Here is a 22,291-nt window from a genome sequence, read left to right as displayed (position 1 = left end):
TTCCTGCTAAGTGTTGAACTTTATTAAATAGGTTTAATACACCAGTGGGGAAAACAGACTGTCACAGAATTATTGCGACAAAGCTACAAATTCACTAAAAATATTTAGCTGAAATAGTCTCTAAATTCGATTATCACACATTAGGTCCAGTGATTGGTACAAATGTTCTTCCTCTACGTATTTACTTGGAAAACAATGTATTTAACTATTTTTATTTATTATGGTACTGATAGCTGAGGAAGACTGACTGGAGAGAAAAGCAAGAATGATGGGGTGACAGCATCCTCACATTTAATGACCTTGGTACTAGTGAACTCTACTTATTGTCTCTTGCCCTCATCCCTGGTACAAACCCCTAAAGTCAAAGCATTTAAGATTATTTTATTTCTTGAACCAATTATTGGAATTTGCAACCAAGTTGATCTTTTGGAAAAGATCTTCCCACAAAGATTAAACCATAGAATACTGGAACTAGACAGCCACAAAGGCACATCTTTTTTGACAAATCTTGGAATGAACAAGGCTACTTACTATCTTGTTTTTTGTACCTTTATATTTTAAGTCAACCTGATGATTTTTCCTGGTTCTGCGAATGGCACCAATTCCCTTTTCCAGAGGAGCATCCTCAGTCTTAACCGAGATCTGGTTTAATAGAGGGTACCTTGGAGGTAGGCACATGTTCCACGCATGTTCCTCTCAGCCACCCATTGAGGTTTCTGAGCACTCCATTTGAACCAACAATTCTCTTCAAGTTCATAATGAAATGTAATGCAATAATATTGCCAAATCATGGTAACAGGGCCAAAAATGTATAGTACTGTTGAATGAGCAGGAAATCTGTTCCATAATTTGTGTTGTACGCATATATCTGAATGAGCAATTCATATAAAGCATAGAAACAGAAACTCAGTCACTTTGAGGCAACAAACAAGCATGCCTTTAAAGTAGTACAGGAGTGACCTAGTTTATAAGGCTAAACATGGATTGTTCATTTTACTTCAATATACTATGATTTTTTCTGAACTTACAGCTCAAATCATTTCCAGCTGCATTATACAGACTGGTCAACTATGAAGTTACCTTTATATACCTTATGTTCTTACCTTTGCGATATAGATCATTTGCATGCCATTCCATCAGGTATAAGATCATTAGGCTGGCCCTCGGTGAAATTCAGGAGTGGCTTGAAAATATTCCCAAATACATCAAATTGTTCTGTCAGTACCAGGACAAGATTGTGTAATGTGTAACACATTTGAGTGTTCTACATATTTAAATGCCTTTGGCTGAGGTGAAAACTATTAGGACACGCACGCATTGCCTTAATCCTTCTTAGCCTCAGAGGTATGTTTAGAATTGGCTTAGAAGCAGCAGCCAGACGTTTGGCTAAAGTAATTGATATGTAAGGCATGATTTCGTTTAAACACATCTTTGCGACTGTTCTAGACATCTATTACTTCAATTTATGTATAAGAGAAGCGGTTCTTTTTCTATTCACCTAATTTTATTTCAAATGACTTGTGGTTAACATATTGTGAAGACTTTTATTAATCAACAAGCTGTTGACAATCTCATAATGCTTCTCCTCAGAACTTCGCAAGATGATAATGAACCACAGTTGCCATGAGTTGTACCTGAGTGCAGTGAGAAGTGAAGACCGTGAAGAGAGAGACAGTGAATCAAGGTTCCCTGTGTCCTGTGTGTTCCGTTCCACCTGCTGCATGGACTCATGAAATCGGCGTACATTCTGCATGTGCTCTTCATGACGCGTGGACCATATCCCAGAAGGACCAATTCTTAAAAAGATTGGTTTAAGAGAGTAATAGAATTTAATCAACACATCACAGACATGTATATTAAGCAAAGTAATGGAAGAGCATTGTGAGACTAGAGACAGAATTGCATGTACAGTAAGACCGATGCCGCTAGACTTATCTAAAAAGGTATTGCTTGACTGCATTTCAACAAGGAGGACCAGCAATGAGAGGAGAATGGGCAGTGTAGCATCATATACTTTCATAGTTTTCAAATCATCATGTTTCCTGAATTCACCTGAAACTAGGTGAGAATGTAATGGTCACTAAAACGCAGGATTTTTTTTTAACCTAAACAAATGTTTAGCAGATATATTTTTTTAAACAAGAAAAAATATTCCTAATCATGGTGCCACTAACGCTTGTTTTCCCTGTTTGTGATAACACTCAGGGGCACTTTCTAGACATTTTCTGTGATTACAATAATACATTCTTTGTAGATGCTGAAAGATCTCTTTCTTTATATTTTTATTTGGTTTCGAAGACTTCATCCATCAATTGTAAAAGTCTTAGAACTGATTTTCGGTACATCATAACTTAGGGTGATGCTGTAGTTTTAATAGTGGCAATCTTTTTTTAAATAGTTTTTTATTTTTATTCTTTCAATCTTTGAGGTTCATATTTTATTCCTGTTGTTTTTGCATATATGCAATCTCTGCCAACGGTAATAAAATATTTGCTTACTAGGAATCAGTGTATCGTTGCTTTTTTAATTCCTTTGCAATAATATTTCATTTTATTTTGGCAGCCTCTGCCATAAAGGATTGCCAGCTAAAATCATCTTTTAACAACTGTTAACCTGGGAAGAGTAGAAGGTCGTCAGTCATAGTAGGTCTTTACTGTTTTCCTAGAGGAAGTTCCTGAAATATATTACATGGCTTGGCATTAGAGTCACTGCCTGTTGTTAAACGGTAGCACCCTAAAATCCAGGAGCACAGTAGTTTGCTGCATGTTTTGCCTAGTCTACACTGATCCATTCAAGATGGGCTCAATCTAAGAACTCTGCTGTTTAATTTATTGCATATGCTAAAGAATTCTGCCTCATTTGACTAGATGGTCTCCCATCCAAAAGCTTGGTTGCTAATTTGATGGAACGGACTTGAAACAAGTGGCAGAGATAGGTATTCAGGAAGTAACACTTAGGGAATACAATATTTAATCTTGATGAAGCAAATGAAAACTATTCAAGTGTGGTGAGCTCCACCAATCAATACAAACCTGTCATAGGCTGGGTAATTAGTGTCTTGAGTTGTGGGATTAACAACTGGGTGCTCTTGTGCCGCAGTGTAGCTCTGATAAGAAGAGAGCACACGACCAGCTTGGAAGATGGCCGAGCTCTGCAGAGGAGCCTGAAAAATGAGAAGGAAAATAAACAGTAAGTGGTAGCCTAACCATCGACTCCTGGCTGATAGATCAAAGGAGGTGACATGCTGTCGAAATGTAGGGTTGCATCGGCCTGGGATAGAAAGAAGACAATCCAGGGAGAGATTCAAGACTGATATTCATGTTAAGGATGGGGATGAACAAGGGAGTTTTGATCCACGAGTGATACAGCTGCTTAAGAGTCAAATGGATCCAGGTTCCATCTGGGAACAAGCTACTACAACAGACTCCAAAATATGAACTTACAAGCTCCGGACCTCCCATAAAAATTATCCTACAAAAATTTCGACTCACTGCCCAACTGTTTTGGGGTTGCCTTCACTTACTATTCTATCTCCAGTCTCAGCACATTAAAAGGCAAGTGCTTGATAGTGGGTTGAGGGGCAGCTCAGGATTTTTTTTTATGGGGGGAGGGGTTGGTCAATACCTGAACTTCGTGCATGATAGCAGTGCTCACACCTGCAGACTACACTTTCCGGCTGCTGCGTTCCTAACGTCTTGTCAACGCAGCTCTTGGACTCTCACTTCTAAGTTATTTTTAAGTCTTACCAAGTTTCTTTCTTGTTCACTGATCTCACATAATCTTTGCATTTATATGCCATGTTCTAATATAGCATTTGGACCCAAGAGATGTTGCCTCTTAGTCTACAGTACTTGGATTTAGTTGCAGCGTTTTTAGTTCTCCACTTTATAAGTATTCTTGTTTCCTAATCTATCTCTCTTGGCTAGACATGGATAATACCTGCGTGCTCTCTTTTTCCCAGAGATTCACGGAGGAGTGCCCAGAGTACACCCTATGGTAAAACATTATTTTAGGTTCTTCACACAAAAAAACAGTATTTATATCTTTAATCTGCCTAATCCTATACAAATTGTGAGTCGGTGAGTGCCCTTTAGTAATATACGCGTATCCTTTTCTCCACAGTGCTATCACATCTCCATAAACAAATTCAGGAAAACGATATCAATACTAAAATTAATAGACCGATGGCAAGTATTAAATAGAAGTATCCCCTCTAGATCTAGAAAGTCCCAAAGAATCCTATTTTCTGCACTGCAGCAGTATGGCTGAACAGTGGTAATAGCTGCAAAGTTTTCACAAAAAACTGCCCATCAAATTAATACAGAACAACCACCTACCTGAGCATCCAGTGCTTTGGACTCATTCCTCTTTCGTTTTTCTTCTTTGAGGTGTAAAATACTTTCCAGAGGAGTGACTGCTACTTTAATCTGGCCTTGGCACTGGCCACTGAAGTCGCCAATATTATACCAGCCACAGACTGACTGGAAGCCAGACAGCAGGGGAGAGAGATCCACAGAAGCAAATCCAATTACTCGTTCAATATCTGGGGAGGAAAGCGGATCACATGAACCATATATTCAACACGAACAACTAACAGAGAAAATACTTCAACAAACCAGGATTTCCTTTTAGGAAACAAACCCTGGGATTATAGCAAAAGTTATTCTGTTCTAAAAGACAAAGTTAAAAGTGGACAAAATATCACAAAAGAAATAGGGAAATTAAAAAGAACTATGCGCCTATGTCTGACAAGCAAGAAAACAACAATATGGAAGAGTATAAAATTAACATGGAATTAATGAGCATTGTAACTGATGTAGGAGGCAGTGAGTGGCTGTTGGCAGGGAATCAATGCAAGACAAAAAGCAAGCTCCAAGAAGGCGACTAGTTTTTGATAGCGGCTTGGGCAGCTCAGATGTTTTTGAAGCAGGACAAGCAGCAGACTGCATGCCAAAGAGACGACAACCTGAACAAGACCAAGGGTTGACTCAATAGATGGAGAGGGCTTTTCTCGGAGGTCTATACAAATAGGTACCCAACCCTACCTTTGACATCAACTTAGAGACTCCAACAGGAACACTGATGACCTGTGAGTCATGCAAAGCTCCACTTTGGTGACACAGAAGCTCTAACATGGCACGCTGGTGATCTGTGGAAACCAGGTCCTTTTTGCAAGAGTGGTTGCTGAGTCTGCAGGTCATGCAGAGGGGACGACAAGCTGCTCTATAGTGACACAGAGGCTCGCTCAAATGATTGTGTGGAATGATGCACGTCTGTTACTCATGGCTGATGCTAGATATCATGCGAACTGGTCAAGAATCACCCCCGATTCATACCTAGACCACATATGACTAGATATTCACTTGTGCTCCCGCTCACAGGACTAAGATCGTCCTAAACTGAGAAGATATTTTTCCTTTTGAATACCTTGAGATGTAAGGTGCACATGAAATAAATAATTACCAGCCATAGGTCCATCCTAGACAAACGAAGGAAACGGCCACATTCCCTAAACACAAGGAACAGCCTGATTACAAAAATCTTGAAAAAGACTAGGCCTGCACACCTTCAGGCAATCTCGTGTTGGCTCTGTAGCCCAAAAAATGGAAATTCTGATTTGCTGCAAATTGAATTAAAAATACATTTAATTTACTGCTATATTCTTAAGTGTTTATATTCAATGTCCATAAACAGTTTTTAACAAAATGAAATCTATGTACTTTTACCATTTCCTAGCATGGATGCACGCCCCATTCCAAAATTGTGGTATTAAAAAGCACAAGCTTGAAAAAACTGAATTTCACGTCCAACATAGCCTACTTCAATACCAACGACGTTTTTTGCATGCTTTGGGAAAGTCCGTTTTTGTTTGACAAATACATCATAAGAGTTTCATCTTGAGCAGTATAATTGTCAAACACCATGTGATCTCTTGTCTCTTTCTCCACAACACTCAGCCCCTCCATCACCCTCTTCCTCCCTCTCCCTCTGTGACACCCTGCCTGATGAGCTGAACTGTAGGAAATATCTGTCTCCATCCGAACATATAAACTTTGGTCAGCAATACTTCAATCTGTCTGCGAGCAATGTTCAGTATTAGCAGTGAATTGCACAACATATCGGACTATTCGTTGTTGCTTGTGATATTTCATAAAATGTAGTCCTGTTAGATGTACTCTGCGTCTTCCTGAAACAGCTATCCTGGATATGAGCAAAGTATATGAGCAAAAGAAAAAAATAAGCAGGCATCAAAAAGATACTTCTGAAAATCTCTAAAGGGCACAAGACATTACGTTTACAGCAGTAATGTTTGTTACCACCCTTTGGCAGCACTAGTGGCAAGGGCAGCATTTGTATCAGTGACCAGTGAAGTAAATTTAGTTATAAGAAGAACCAAGGTGCAAAGATGACAAAAGGATACATCGACGTTATGACCCGTGCCAGTAGTGGTGGGGATGGAAGGGGTGAAAGGGAGAAGGAATGCTTGAGGAGGCAGAATTAATCTAAATGCCTTGACAATCAGGTTAGTTAAACAAGATGGACTTTTCGAATTCTTAAAAATGTTATTCTCAAATACGATGTCCTTTCACCACCGTGCACCTGGCAGGAGGTTATATGTTGTTACAACGAATTCCGTTGCAACGCATGCCTTTACCACGCATGCGTTACAACGGAATTTGTTTTCTACGCATAACCTTTACCACTAATATTCCTTTACCACGCATAGATTAACAACGTTTTCCCCTTACACGTCCCCAGCCTCCACACTCCTTATAATTACCCCATCCCTTAACCCTTATTTTTTTTTTTAATTACATTTCCCCTTACCTTTTTCACTCGCCTCCTCTCCATCTTCTTGGTTACGTCGGCCGTACGTCGTAAAGAGGAAGCAGAAGTTTAATTCCGTTTCCTCTTTAACAACGCTGATTGCTTGATCTTCGGCACTTCAGGTTAGTTCTTTTTTTGGTGGGGGGAGCCCCCCCAACCCCCCTTTATTAATCCCATGCTTTTTTAATTTTTTGGGGGATACCCCCCAAACCACCCGCCTTTTTTTCCCATTTACCACACATACCTTTACTACGTATTTCGTAGTAAAGGTATGCGTGGTAAAGCCTCTCGTTGTTACCATGCATGCGTGGTAAAGGTTTTCGTGGAAACGGCCGCGTTGTAGTGGCCGTTTCCCCTGGCTGTTAGAGAAAACCACAGCAAAACTGAGAGGGGTGACAGAGCTACAGAGAAACTCAAAATACGAGGAGTGGGAAAGACAGTGAAAAACACTACATTTGTGAGAAAGGAAGAACCTGGAGAAAGAGAATAAAAAGACGAAAATAAATGATAACATATTTGGAGAGCTAAAGGGTAAGGAGAGGAAGAAGGGGAAAGAAAGAAAAATAGTGGCAGGAGAAAAAGACATGCGGAAAGACGACAGAGTGAGATAGAAAGAGGACGGATAATGTTCGAGTGCTGAGAAGATTCAGACATACCTTACAACCGTCTTGTCATTTAATCACATATTTAGTTTAGCCTTAAGATTTAATGCATCTCAATGCTTTCTAACTACTTCAAAGATGAACCAAGATTGGTAGTTTGGGAGGAAGGCTTTTTGTGGAATACAAGTTTCAACTCAAAACTCAATTACTGTGGACGTTGATACTGTGGGATTATTCGCAATGATTTCATAATACTTATATAGATTCCTGCAGCCCTGATCATATGCATGCCTTCTATAGTTTTGTCCAGACACATCTAAATTTCTAAACATAATTTGTCTAACACAAAACAAAGAAAAATAACAAATATAATAAACAAAATTCTAATTGGCCCACATGTAGCTCACTTAAAAGTCACCACTGCACCAAAGTCTTCTCTGGCAGGAAGTGACACACTCACACTCTACTGTACAATATCAGTAAGAGCCAATTCCAAGCTCTACAGTTTGTACATGGCAGATACACTTTATATCGCAATAAAATTTTGGAATCACACTGGTCCAGCACAATTTCAACTGTACTGGCTCATAATTAGCAAATTAACTTTAAATGCCTGTGACCTGTCTAGAAGAAAATCGACCCATAAAAAGTCCCTTTCTGGCTAACACGGTAGTTCATCCCATCCAATAAAGAAAGTCACAATACTTGCAGTGTGCTTTGGGTACAATGAAACCTGCTAAGGGACACAATCCATAAGGTTATTGCTCACGCCGGTAGGATTCAATTTAACTCTTGGAGAGAAGTTGGCCTAACAGCTAAGGCGCTCTACCTCGGACGTGGGGAACTGGGTTCGAGTCTCAGTAATGACGCTAAAACATCCTGTGATTCTGGGCAAATCCCTTCATCTTCCCGTGCCTAACAAGAATGAATGTGTCCTCATGTAACCTAACTGGTGCTATGTAAAGCGCTCTGATACCCGATTCGGGTCAAGTTCGCGCTATATAAGACTCAAGAAAAATACCCCTTCACACACATCTTCTGGCACTTAGGACATTTCTGGAAAGCCTCTGCTTGAATGAAATTTTCTCCTCCAAGATCTCCCATGTCAATGTATGTAGCAATCTTTTGCAACATCACACCATACATGAACCATACTGGCCCCAACACTATTATGTACCAAAATAATTAACTTTGTAGCATTAATAAGGATGCTCCTGGGCCTTGTAGCTGCACATGAAGTAGCAAGCAGTGCCAGCACAACAGTGATGCATAATATACATCTAGGGAGGCAAAGGGCAGAGTGGTCTGGTATCTGAAATGCCCCTTCGCTCTCTGATGGTGGGCTTCCCTGAGTAGGGATGTGCTATTAAGCTGGAGTGTATAGTGGTTTGCACTGCAGGAAGCTATGCATAAATACTTCAGCTTTTAGTTTCGAGGCAGCAGGTCCTTTCAAAATGACTACCCATCAAACTGGAACATATTCTAAAGGAAAATAAATATTTTATAAGGATGGTATTTTGCGGATATTGAAAGGGGGCATGACCAGTGAGCGAAAGAACTAAATGACCTGGGAACATAATCTGCAGATAGAGTGAGGCGGCCCGTTTGACTATCTGGGAATAAAACTTTCTTTCGCAGTCCCGAACTTAATTGGAGCTTTTTAATAGTCCAGCATAGATCTAAAGCTACCCTACAAATGCACACTAGATAGAACCAGTTGCCGCTCTATTTCCCCTGCCTTAGATGTTTACAGAGCTGTGGCACAGAGTGCTGCCTTATACGGCGCTGATCCACGTGGCTAGAACAACTTGCACAAATTAGTCATAGCTGAGAATAATTTTAAAACAACCTTAATTTCAGTCCCCTCTAGCACCTCATTTGTGCCCTTATTTTTCGATACTGACCTCAAAAGAACTTTTGATGTAGCAAAATTGAAACCTTTGGTTTGCTTGGTAAGGCTGTAGTCGTCCTCGGAGCTAATTGACTAAAGAAATTCTCTGGAAGAAATAATGAACTTGCCAAACGCATTGAAAGTCCCCTGGCTAAAGTTCGCAGCGAGTTGGTTGGAAAAGCTGGGTTTAACTAAATTGTAGGAAAACCCGAAATGTATTTATTTCTACGTCAGAGGTTGAACTCTTAAAGTCTCGCTACTGGATATTTGTCCATGAACAATATGTTCTGAATAGGAGCAATAGGCATTTAACAATTAAGTATCTCGGGTCTAAGATTACTCTGCACTTTGAACCATTTCGAGATACTAGAATACTTCTCCATGCTAAAATCTTGAATGTACATTTTTGATTGGGAAATTTCCCAGTCAAAGCCTTTGCAAGAAGGTGGAGTAATGAAACGACTAACAGTACATGCCCTGCCTGCGATGGGCACTCTGAAACTGAGGAGCATATTCTGTTATCTTGTCCAAAATACCAAACTGTTCGCCACAAGTGGATTCGTCTGGTATGGTTCAAATTGGTGACTCCAAACTATTTGGAGGCATACCGGATATTAAAAACCGACACGTGGATTATATATTCGCAGTGAGCCTGTTTTTTTTTTAAAAGATTGGTACAAGTAGAACACAGCTCTGTTATAGTGTTCTTTTAGGTCGAGCATTCGAGACCTCTTGTACTTATTATATACTTATATGTGTATGTACTTTGTGGGCCCTGGAGATCATCCCTAGGACTTGCCTGCTTCCGCCTATGGACTTTTTTTCTGTTCAACTGCCTCTATTTAACTGTCTTGATAGAAAACGACCAGCAGAGGTCAGTAAAATACCAGAATCACTTTAGCATTATCTTGATTTAAGTCCATAGAAATTGTCTTCCACAAGAACCTGTAAACAATATCTTTTCCAAATCTTGTTTTTTTGTGTGAAATGACCATGAAGGCCCTGATTTTATATTAAAAACAGAGCTTTGGACTATACCATTTCCCGCTGGAAGGCAATATTTCTCTCCATATTTTCTCATAACTGGCATGTCACGCAGTTAGGTGCTTACATTCCCTCCGTGTTAAAGACCAGTAGAGGTTTCAGCACCCTGGCTAATGTGCTGCATAGCTACATACATATAAGGTCCCAAAGGCGAGACCGATTGCATTGCAAATGCTTGTTCTTAAATGTATAATTTTGGTATTTTAGGGGATTTTGCATATGGGAAATAGTTGTTTTCTTTTGTACTATATTGCACTTTATTATGCCTGTGCATTTTAGGCAATGCCTTAGTTTTTAATGATGTTTAATAGTAATCCCTGATAGTACTATAAGCCACTTGCGCTTGGCCCTGTGGCTTGGCACTGTGTGATTGTTGTTCCCTCGGATGCCGGGTGGGCCTTGAATCTATTACATTAATTTCATGTACTGTAGCTTGTTTTTATATATTCTTATCTTTTTGATGTGTATCATGACTGTGAATGAACAGTAAATAGTTTTATTCCCTTTTTAACATTATTAATGTATACATGTAATTGTGTATTTAACCCCTCCGCTGCGGCCGGAATTCTGCGCCTGTGCGGAACATTCCTATCACGGGTGTGGTCATGACGGCTCCCGGCCGTCATCAGCACACGCCCACCGTAACTGATGACGACCGGGAGCCGTCATCAGCACCGAAGGGGTTAAATCAATGCATTACTTTGATGGTTTTTGATAACCGAAATATTGACTGATTGATTGACTAAGTGTGGGAGCAATCACGCAAGGCTGACACAGATTGTAAAATATGTTTACACAAGCCAGAAGATGGGCCATGCAAGCCAGATATTAGAGTAATGAAGTAGTCCTCCTCTAACATCTTCCTGCGACAGTTCTTTGAAGAGTTTAAACTTTAACCACTATTGTTTTCCGGTGTTTGCATTTTATTTATGCTATTTGGCACCTACAGATTGCAATCTACCAGAAAATTATGCCTATTATGCTTTTTTGTCTGAGACTGGTTGCATGCCCACTTCTCTAGTAGACTAGGCTTTGTTTTTTAGGTCGAGCTGACGTTAGCATTCATGCGAAGCATGAATGCTGTCAGCTCGACAACTAATGTGATCAGTATTTAGGAGAGTGGACACCAAAGTGTTACGAGCTTTTTCAGTGTCGGATTTCACCTCGGGAGCGCGCAGCATTGTCTGCAGTGGCAGTGTCAGTTTCGCTTTTTTATTACTTTCGTTTTTGCCGAGGCTGGCTGAGGCTGGCTTGGAATGAACAGGCTTGCTTTGAACATCATGATTAATTATTTTTAGCCGTCTTGTAATGAACATGCACGCTGGGATTCCTTTTAAAACACTTCTTTGTAAAGGCACATTTATAATTATCGGAAGCATCACAGTGAATAAATGGGTCAAGCTGCTGGTTTATTTATTTTTATTAATCTGGCTCCGTTAGCGTTGTAACTATTTTTGGAAGCCTGGCGGCAGCGTTAGCTGGCAATGCAATGCTTACATTTAAATAATGTTGTCCATGTTTGCGTGCACTGCGTGTGTGTGGCATCATGCAAATTATTGCTTTGTAGAAACTAACATCTCGCAACTACAACTACTGGCAGCCACTAAAATATATCTTCTTCTAAATATGACCCGTTAAATATATTAAGTGCATGTTCTTACAATTACATGTGTAAGCTGGTTTGTAATGAACATGCACGTTCGTATTGGTTTCAAAACACTTCTTTGTAAGGGCACATTTAGCGTTCCATCTCGTATTGCAAACATGACAGAGAATAAATGGGTCAAGCAGCTGGTTTGATTATTCTGATGTCAATATTCATAGATTATCTTTTGGCTCTTACTCCTTTCGAAATACTTCTTTGTTGGGCTCTCTTTTAAAGTACAAATGGCTCAGGCTACTTTTTATGAAGTCGTGTTTTCATTAATCTTTTTAAGCTGCGTTGTTAGCGTTTTAACCATTCTCGTAAGTTTAACAGCAGCGTTAGGCGTTAATGCAATCATTACGAAGCTGTAATCTTTTGGAGCTGTGTTTTTTATTAACATGGCGCCATTAGCGTTGTAACTATTTTTGGAAGCCTGACGGCAGCGTTAGCTGGCAATGCAATGCTTACATTTAAATAATGTTGTCCATGTTTGCGTGCACTGCGTGTGTGTTTTCATTAGGAAGTAGGCGGGTATCGTTTACAGTAAAGGCACATTTAGCGTTTATTTTGTTTTGTATTGAGAGCATGACAGTGACTATTTTAAATAATGTCATACCTCTTTCTGTGCAATGCCTTGCGTTCTAACGACTCGCTAGTTGGATAATCTCTTGTTATACTCCTTTGGCACCATTTATTTAATTAATGTTATTCTCGTTTGCGTGCATTGCGTGTGTGTTATTCTTATGGAGTAGGGTGGTAGGCTTGTACAGTAAAGGCATATTTAACGTAATCTTTTGTTAGACTCAGTTGGCGCAACTCATTTAAATAATGTTATCTCTTTTTGCGTGCAGTGTGTTTTCATTATGAAGTACGCTGGTAGGCTTTTACAGTAAAGGCACATATAACGTTTTCATTTCGCACCGCAGCGCCCCATACTCTACAGCGCCCCGCACTCTACAGCGCAACGCGCTCTACAGCGCCCCGCGCTCTGCAGCGCCCTGCACTCTACAGCGCCCCGCGCTCTGCAGCGCCCTGCACTCTACAGCGCCCCGCGGTGCCCTGCACTCTACAGCGCTCTACAGCGCCCCGCACTCTACAGCGCACCGCACTCTACAGCGCACCGCACTCTACAGCGCCCCGCACTCTACAGCGCCCCGCACTCTACAGCGCCCCGCACTCTACAGGGCACTCTACAGCGCCCCGCACTCTACAGCGCCCTGCACTCTACAGCGCCCCGCACTCTACAGCGCCCCGCACTCTACAGCGCCCCGCACTCTACAGCGCCACGCACTCTACAGCGCCACGCACTCCACAGCGCTCCGCAACGCCCTGCACTCTACAGCGCCCCGCAGCGCCCTGCACTCTACAGCGCCCCGCACTCTACAGCGCCCCGCAGTGCACCGCACTCTACAGCGCACCGCAGAGCCCCATACTCTACAGCGCCCCGCACTCTACAGCGCAACGCACTCTACAGCGCCCCGGGCTCTACAGCGCCCCGCGCTCTACAGCACCCCGCGCTCTACAGCGCCCCGCGCTCTACAGCGCCCCGCAGCGCCCCGCACTCTACAGCGCCCCGCGCTCTACAGCGCAACACACTCTACAGCGCAACACTCTACAGCGCAACACACTCTACAGCGCAACACACTCTACAGCGCACCGCACTCTACAGCGCTCCACAGCGCTCCGCACTCTACACCGCGCTCTACAGCGCACTGCACTCTACATCGCCCTGCACTCTATAGCGCCCCGCAGCGCCCCGCACTCTACAGCGCCCCGCGCTCTACAGCGCAACACACTCTACAGCGCAACACTCTACAGCGCAACACACTCTACAGCGCAACACACTCTACAGCGCAACGCACTCTACAGCACAACGCACTCTACAGCGCAACGCACTCTACAGCACTCTACAGCGCCCCGCACTCTACATCGCCCTGCACTCTATAGCGCCCCGCAGCGCCCCGCACTCTACAGCGCCCCGCAGCGCACCGCGCCCTACAGCGCCCCGCTCTCTACAGCGCCCCGCAGCGCCCTGCACTCTACAGCGCCCCGGGCTCGACAGCGCCCCGCACTCTACAGCGCCCCGCAGCGCCCCGCACTCTACAGCGCCCGCACTCTACAGCGCCCCACATTCTACAGCGCCCCGCATTCTACAGTGCCCCGCACTCTACAGCGCCCCGCACTCTACAGCGCACGGCAGCGCCCCATACTCTACAGCGCCCCACACTCTACAGCGCAACGCACTCTACAGCACCCCGCAGCGCCATGCACTCTACAGCGCCCCGCGCTCTACAGCGCCCCGCAGCGCCCCGCACTCTACAGCGCCCCGCAGCGCCCCGCACTCTACAGCGCCCCGCACTCTACAGCGCCCCGCGCGCAGAAACTTTTACAAATCATAGAAATCCCACCATCGACAATAGTCAATTTATCCACGAAAGTATTGACAAGGGATGAGGAATCTGTCCTCAATCTAGGTTTAAAATGTGTTCCCAGTCAGCAAACATACAAGGCAGCTCCAATAATATCCTATTGGCGAGCTAGTCCTGGCAATAGTGAAGAACGAAATTAGCAGTATTTCACTATCATGACATGTAATACATACCTACACATGTCCCACCTTTAACATACACTGCACCCTGCCCCTGGGAGTGTCTTGGGCCTACCTTAGGGGTGTCCAACATGTAGTAAAAGGGAGGCTTAGGGCCTGGCAAGAGACTGCACTTGCCAGGTCGACTTGGCAGTTTAAAACTGTACTCAAAGGCACTGCAATGGTAGGCTGGAGACACGTTTACAGGGGGTGCTTATATGGTTGGCACAATCACTGCTGCAGGCGCACTAGATGCATTTGATTTACAGGCCTTGGGCACACACAGTGCACTTTACTAGGGACCAGTAAATCAAATATGCAAATTATGGAGAACCCAGCAGAATTAAAAATGACAGAGGTAGCATTTGCACTTGAGCACTAATTAGCAGTGGTAAAGTGTACGGAGTACATAAAACAGCAAAAAAGAAGTCCAGCATAACATCAAAAATACAGGTGGTAGGGCAAAAAGACAGAGGAAAACACGTCAAGGATGCCAGGTCTTGCAACTGCTTAGAGATCTTTGAGTGATGACAGGTCACATTGCCTCTCTCTCATCGTCTCATGACCCCAAAAGACAGAGGTCAGTCGCAGGTGTCTAGGGATAATTGGTGCACCTGAGCCCACTACAAGAGAGCGCTTCGATCCACGAGAATCCACTGCAATAATCAATCTAAATTACACCGCGCTGTGTTTGTTTACACTTCCTCTCTCGGGTGGGTTCTTTTCAGATGTGATCCCATTTGTAGCTCAGCAGACGAAGCTTACCCTGACAGAGCAAGAGAAGGATGATCCGCACTCTGCTGCTTTTGGTCCAGCTCTCTCATTTATGTGTATTTTGTTGCCTGCGAGTGTTGTTTTTGTTATCACAGGAGAGGGGCTTGGCCTGATTCTACTCCCCACTACGAGCAAGGAGCCACGTGAATATCACCTGTGTATGTCCATTACGAAGTGATGCTAGAACACGTTTTATTTTAAAAATGGATTAGGCCCCAGAAGGTGTTCAAACAATTTCGAGGCATGGTGCTCATCTTCTCAGCATGAGAAGGATGAAATGCTGAGCCGAACTTGCTTTGATTCCAAACTAGTGGCCATTAGGTTGCAGTTGCATCATTGTAACAGGTGCATCAACCAACTGAGCTAGCTTGAAAAATTCCGGAGTGCAAACATACTAGATTAATAATGTAAGGTTCCTTTTGTAACACCTGCTTAGGACAGCTGCTAATCACCAAACATCTGATGCAGAGACACGCATTTTTTCCTTGACTGAAGCAACTATAACGATGATGCATATGTCATAAGTACATAGAAAGCTCACGAAAGTAAGCATGTGATGCTGAACATTTAAAAACATGATGGTATAACAATCTAGTATTTTACTTATTCATCTTAACAAGACCAATGCATTAAACACCGTTACGTTGGCTGATAAAAGCGCATTTTATTTACAGTAGTCTAAAAGAGCAAAACTGCAGGAAAATGACCACTATACAAAATAAAAATAGCACTACTCTGCGCGCCGCCACTCCCGTGCACCATTTTAATTATGAAGACCCGGCCCGCCTCCAGTGCGTACCACTACCAACTATTTAATTAATTTTAAAAAGGCTCAGGCCGGTAGGGCGTGCGCACCACGGCACCATAATTAATGTTTATAGGCCGGGGCCCGTTACCATCCGTCCCTGGCGTGCGTTGCGCACTGTAACTATTATAATATAGGCTTGCCTGCTTGCTTGCTTCAGCAGCAGCCGAGGGCAAATGGAGCAGGCGAGGAAGCAACAGGGGTTGGGGGGCTGGTTGAGTGCAAAGGCGAACCCAATATGGAGGGAAGCGGCACACAGGCAAGAACAGAGAGCAACACTGAGTGCGGCCCCGGGAGCAAAGAAGTACAGAAGCGAGAAAGCATGTTCTATAGGAGGGACAAACACGAGTGACAAGTGGGGACATAAATAAGAAGCAGGCAAATGCGCGACCGGAAAGCAACTAACTAGTGCACGCAGCAGGCCTGGAGGCAGGCAGCCAGCAGCAGCCCTGCCCCGCCGGTCGGTGACGGAGACGGAGTGACAGACTCTGAGTGACTTACTTTGGTCTTTCGGACTCGGATTCGGAAATCGGACAGGGCAGCTCAGCGTGGGCGGGCCTGGCCGCCTTGCTGCTTTGTCTTGGACTTGGAAGGCAGTTAAGTTCGCAGTTTTCGTTGTTCTTCTCTTGTCTTCTTCTTTGGCTATGCGCGCCGCCTGCCGCGCCCCATATGCCACGAACAGGGGCTTACCGCTTATTGGCCCGCATGATGTTGTGCGTGCCCTGGGGCTGCCTGGCATTGCTCACCACCACTCAGCAACAGCCAGCCCTGCTGCCCACGCCCCCCACACGCGCATACGCGGCGGCGGAAGTGCGGAACGGAAAGTGAAAGGATAAAGGCCTGTCCCGCGGCCCGCAGCCATTTCATAGAATCAGGCGGGCTTAGACTAAGATAACAAAAAGTGCCTTACACACTGTGTAAGGCACGTTTTGTTATCATTGTCACTTTTGCCTCATGTAATGTAACGTTTGTTTTTGTATTTTGTTATCTAGTAATGTTCTCATGTATCAGTTCTGTTTCTATTGTGAATTCGCTCTGACACCTTCGGGTAAAGTCCGCACATTCCTTCTTACTCGGCTTGCTTAGCTGGCAGAATGGTGTTGCAGCGTTGGCTAAGAGTCTATTTTTTCTTTCAGTTAAACAATAAAGTGACATTCATACAACCTAAATTCAGGATGCTGCCTCCCTGCCAATGTTTTAGGCATCTCTCTTTTTAAAGTCGGGAACATTCTGTTAAAACAGCTGCTTAAGATGTAAGGTATTACTTCTCACGAAACAGACTGATTTTTGATAATGTCCTGAATGCAGCAAGGACCGTCTGAATGAATGTAAAGAATTGCAGTGTTCCTAATGTTCTATATGCGATTTGCCTTCAACTAGTAATTACCATTGGATCATTGTGTGCTGTCTCACTCTTAATGCCTGTTTAAAAAGAGTGCTCTTTATGCTGGACCCAAGTATGTTGCTATTTAAACAACACCAGCGATCAATGCACGCTTCCACCACACGCACACAGAACCAGACGTCGGTGCACGCTTTCACCAGGCGCACACACACACCACCAACCGTCAGTGCACACTTTCACCAGGCACACCCCATCAGCCGTCAATGCACGCTTTCACCGGGCACACACGCCACTAGCTGGCAGTGCACACTTCCACCAGGCACACACACCATTAGCCATCAGTGCACATTTTCTACAAGCACACACACACCACCAGCCATCAGTGCACGCATCAATGGTTAGCACATCCACAATTAACTATTGTAGCAATCGCAGTATGGCGCACTTTACTTCTAAACATGTCAGTGCACGCTTTTCCACCATGCACACACACCATCAGCCATCAGTGCACACTTTCAACAGGCACACACACACCACTAGCCATCAGTACATGGTTTCATCAGGCATACACACCACCGGCCGTCGGTACACACTTTCAACAGGCACAGACACCATAAGTCATCAGTGCACGCTTTCACCATGCACAAACACCACCAGCCGTCAGTGCACGCTTTCACCGGGCACAAACACCACCAGCCGCCAGTGCACCCTTTCACCAGGCACAAACACCAACAGCAGTCAGTGCACGCTTTCACCGGGCACAAACACCACCAGCCACCAGTGCACCCTTTCACCAGGCACAAACACCACCAGCCGTCAGTGCACACTTTCACCAGGCACAGACACCATAAGTTGTTCGTGCACGCTTTCACCGGGCACAAACACCACCATCCGTCAGTGCACGCTTTCACCGGGCACAAACACCACCAGCCAATACAGAGTTTGCAAAAGAATTCATGCAACACATTGTCATATACAATGCCAATAACTCAAACTTGAATGCTGCGAGACCTATTGCATTGCAAATGCTTGTTAGAAGGAGTGGATACCACTCAACTTACAGCCGGACAAAAAGAGCAACAACTGTCATTCATGGGGCAGACTGGTAATGAAAACTACTGTACAGAAGACCACCCAAGAATGGGCATAAATTAACCTTGGCACACCTACCTGTTTTATGCCATACTTTGAAGACAAGGGTTTGTTGAGAGTCGAGCAGAAGTGCTTTGGGTAACCTGTTAAAACAAATGTAAAGTACGAGTTAATCACAAACTCCCATCTCCTGTAACTGCAACAAATCCAGGCACTTCACTGCAGTGCAAACATAAGGAGATGATGGACTGAGCGCTGAAACTTTTCAGACACTCACCCCCAGTCACAGATCTGGGTTGAATCTATCATCGTTCTTTAGCTCACTTCGCCACCTCAGTTAAAACCCAGCTATATGCAAATCACTCTTGACCCTGTGCCTCATGGGAACAGTCCAGCCTGAACTGCCAAGCCAGATCTTCTCTGAACCAGAAACAAGCATCTTGGGAGCGGTTTTGGGGTAACACCCTTTATCAGCCAGGCTAGTATGAATCCAGTGCAAAGTGAGCAAAGGATCCATGTCTGGGCATACCCTGCCAACTTAGGGCGAACAAAGCAAACACAAGGAGATGAAGGACGCAGCGCTGAAACTTTACAGACACTCACCCCCAGTCACTGATCTGGGTTGAATCCATCATCATTCTTTAGCTCACTTTGCCACCTCAGTTCAGACCCTCAGTGCACAAAACCACAGAATAGCTCCACAGATACCAATGCGTTCTCACTTCCCTCCATTTACCTCTACTTTTATCACAGCAGCACTTTTAATGGATGTCTTTCAGATCACTTACGCTGAATTGATCAAAAACGGAAATAATCTAATGACATTTCAGCTCTGCCCTTAGTCTATACATTCCACATACACGTATCAAACACTGATATTCTCACTTGTCCTTAGCAAATTAACCACTGTAACAGACGCCTGCAAGGTCTCTTCCTGTACACCTCTGCCCCATCATGGATGCTTTACAATCCTCATAAACACTATATTCACCAAGCAGGCTGGCTGTCAGCTACAAATGGAGCATTGGATTAAGGTTTCAAAAAGATAAATTACCCCACTCCTAGCTTCCTTTCCTTAATCCTGAGCTGGTGTGACTCAAACCGCAATTTACACTCAGCCAACTTTAATCTCTTGGTCACACCCAACCCTGCTGGGATCTTTGCACTGGAACTCATTTCCTGCCCTGCTTACCTCCTTCAAGAGAGCTGCTTAGGGATGCCTTTTACTACAGGGCTCTCGATTGTTAATTTTATACACAAGCCTATCCTATTCTTACACTATATCCGACACACTAAGCATGGATATATGAAGCATATTTTTTACACAGTTGTGCCCATTGTGAAAATCCACCACCAGTCAAGTCCAGAACCTCCACAATATGTTCTCATCCTAACTGTTAACTGCCTATATGGCATGTCCCTGCTGCTCTCGGCAGCACAGCTTAAAGAAATGCTTCGGTTGTTGAATCAGGAAAGTTGGTGGCCTCGTTTAATAGGAAACTTTCAAGGTGTAACAGAAGCTGATATAAGTTATAAGGGGCTTCAAAACGGGGACATTTTTAATTCCAGAGTTTAGGTTAGTGGATTTTGTATAACGTTAAATGAATGCAACCTCGTGTCAAAGTGCTCTCATAGCACTTTGACATGATGAAACGCTCTTTGATAAACACTCTTTCTGAAAGTCAAATTCAGGCAAAAGAGTGATCTCCTGCAAGTGCATTTATTAAAAACTAAACAGATGCACCTTGTACATCAGCTCAAACAATGGTTTCAAACAGGGTACATATAGAAAACGAAAGAGAAATACCCCATCAAACTCAAGAACCCTCATTATCTAAAATGGCCAATAAGATACATTTTTGGAATTCCAAGGTTATAAGCTCTTGTACTGGCAACAGTAGCGTGTTTCCTGTACAGCTGTATAAGTTCAATGTTGCCTGCAGAACGCCTTGGAAGACTATATCCCAACTTCTAATAAAGCAGGTAAACTAGCACGACAGCTCAGGATGAATGCTAAATATGTCATTTATCTGCTTGATTAATTAAAACTATTGCAATGCATAAATAAAACAAAAATCAATTAAACAGTAACCATATTCTAAAACCATTCTAAAATGTATGTGGTATATGAGGCATATACACTGGGCCAGAATGCCACGATTGGCATAATAGTGCATATACGCGACCCAAATAAAGAGTGGAGTGCAGTTGTGCCTTACTTCTTCATGATGCTGTCAACACAGCAGCTCTGGACAAAGGTGCAGCACAATACCCTTCAGCTAGGGCCAGACACTCTTCCTCCTTTATAAAGGAAACTGCGTGTCCCACGCAACCTCCAGGGGCCATATTACACATACACCGCATTTTCGTTTATTGCGCCGGGCGCACCTTTTAAAAAGTATGCCTGGCCCAATCAAGTAAAATACGCAGCATTAGAGCGAATGCGCTGCCCCTAAGGCAGCTGCGAACTGAGGGCAGCACGCCACTCTGTGTTTTCACAGTGCAGGCAGCAACCCGCCTGCACTTTGAAGGGGGATTAGAGATCCCCTTGCAGGGGGGTGCAGTCAGTGACTGCACCCACCTGCAAGGAGATGTCTGTGGGGTGCACTGGACCCTCCTTTCCCCCTCCAGAGGGCTGCAATCCGGGGGTGCACCGACAGTGCTCCACCCTTGAGGCAGCGCATTTTCGGTGCGCCTCCAGAGAGCTTCTTTGCCTCTGCGCCCACGTCTGTTATACGGAACGGGTGCAAAGGCAAAGGAATTACCTAATTTGCATGGGACATGCCCCAAGCAAATGAGGGAACGCCCTCTGAATATAGAGCTGACTAGCGTCTGCAGTCCCATCTGTAATACCAGAGTGCCCTGGGAGCAAGCTAAACGGGCGCAAACGCCCACTGCACCCCCGGGGCACTTGTATAATACGACCCCAGGTAAGTAGCAAACCAAAAAGTTCTAGTCCACCAAATAGCCACCTTGATCATATGTCATCACATCTTATCAGTCTGTTTTATGATAGGTAAACTTCTAAAATATGATTTACCATCAGGTGAAAGGACAGCTTTAAGAGAAAGGAGTCAAATGAAAGCTTGGGTTTAGGGGATGAGCCTTTTCAAATGAGCGCCCTTCTCTTAAATCTCCAGTCAGCAGACCTAAACCCTGCAAACATGCTCTCTCTGCTGTCGCCCTCTTCCTGCACCAAAAGGGCCTATAGTCTAGATTGGGTAGGCTTGTTATTGAGCCATGAGTGTATGACTCCAAATGATCAGACTGTGAGAGGAGTCTGAAGCAGGTTGATCAAAGTATCTGGTCCTTGCCTCACTGACCTCTGAACATCTGTCTCCAGTACACGTGGCACTAACATTGTTAGGCTTAACTGTCCCCAGCACATAGAACAGGGTAAAATAAGAAAATAGATCGAGCAGGCCATAAGAGGCATTTCTGGCAAAAAGGTGTTTGGTCTTCACTTCAAAATCTGGCAAGTGCTTTCCTGTGAGCTGTAATTCATTGTAGCGAGAAGTCAGAGCCCTTAGGAAACTGAAGGGAGTGCTTCCAGCCACTCTTACTCCTGCGGTTAATCCCTTGGCCTTCTGAAGCTCCCTTCTTTTTACCCACCCAGGCCCTTAGTAGGAGTGGCCCAGTATTCCCATTTTGTAAACTGGAGTTTTTGGCTGAAACAGG

The 22,291-nt window shown here is 44.0% G+C and overlaps 1 protein-coding gene across 1 annotated transcript in view; it reads right to left on the bottom strand.

Annotated features, from left to right (window-relative positions):
• Positions 1-22,291, bottom strand: part of C2CD3 (C2 domain containing 3 centriole elongation regulator) — a 607,356-nt gene that overhangs the window by 277,165 nt on the left and 307,900 nt on the right. Inside the window, exons 26-29 of the mRNA XM_086933829.1 lie at positions 18,692-18,756; positions 4,338-4,543; positions 3,033-3,163; positions 1,635-1,796 (exon numbers count right to left, since the gene is read on the bottom strand). Of these exons, the coding sequence (XP_086789955.1) occupies positions 1,635-1,796; positions 3,033-3,163; positions 4,338-4,543; positions 18,692-18,756 (564 nt within the window). The remainder of the gene's footprint in view (positions 1-1,634; positions 1,797-3,032; positions 3,164-4,337; positions 4,544-18,691; positions 18,757-22,291) is intronic.

The sequence above is a fragment of the Lissotriton vulgaris genome, chromosome 8, assembly GCF_964263255.1.
Source record: "Lissotriton vulgaris chromosome 8, aLisVul1.2, whole genome shotgun sequence".
Lineage (NCBI taxonomy): Eukaryota > Metazoa > Chordata > Amphibia > Caudata > Salamandridae > Lissotriton > Lissotriton vulgaris.
The sequence above is the reverse complement of the archived record's forward strand: the minus strand, read 5'-3'. Positions and strand labels throughout refer to the sequence as shown.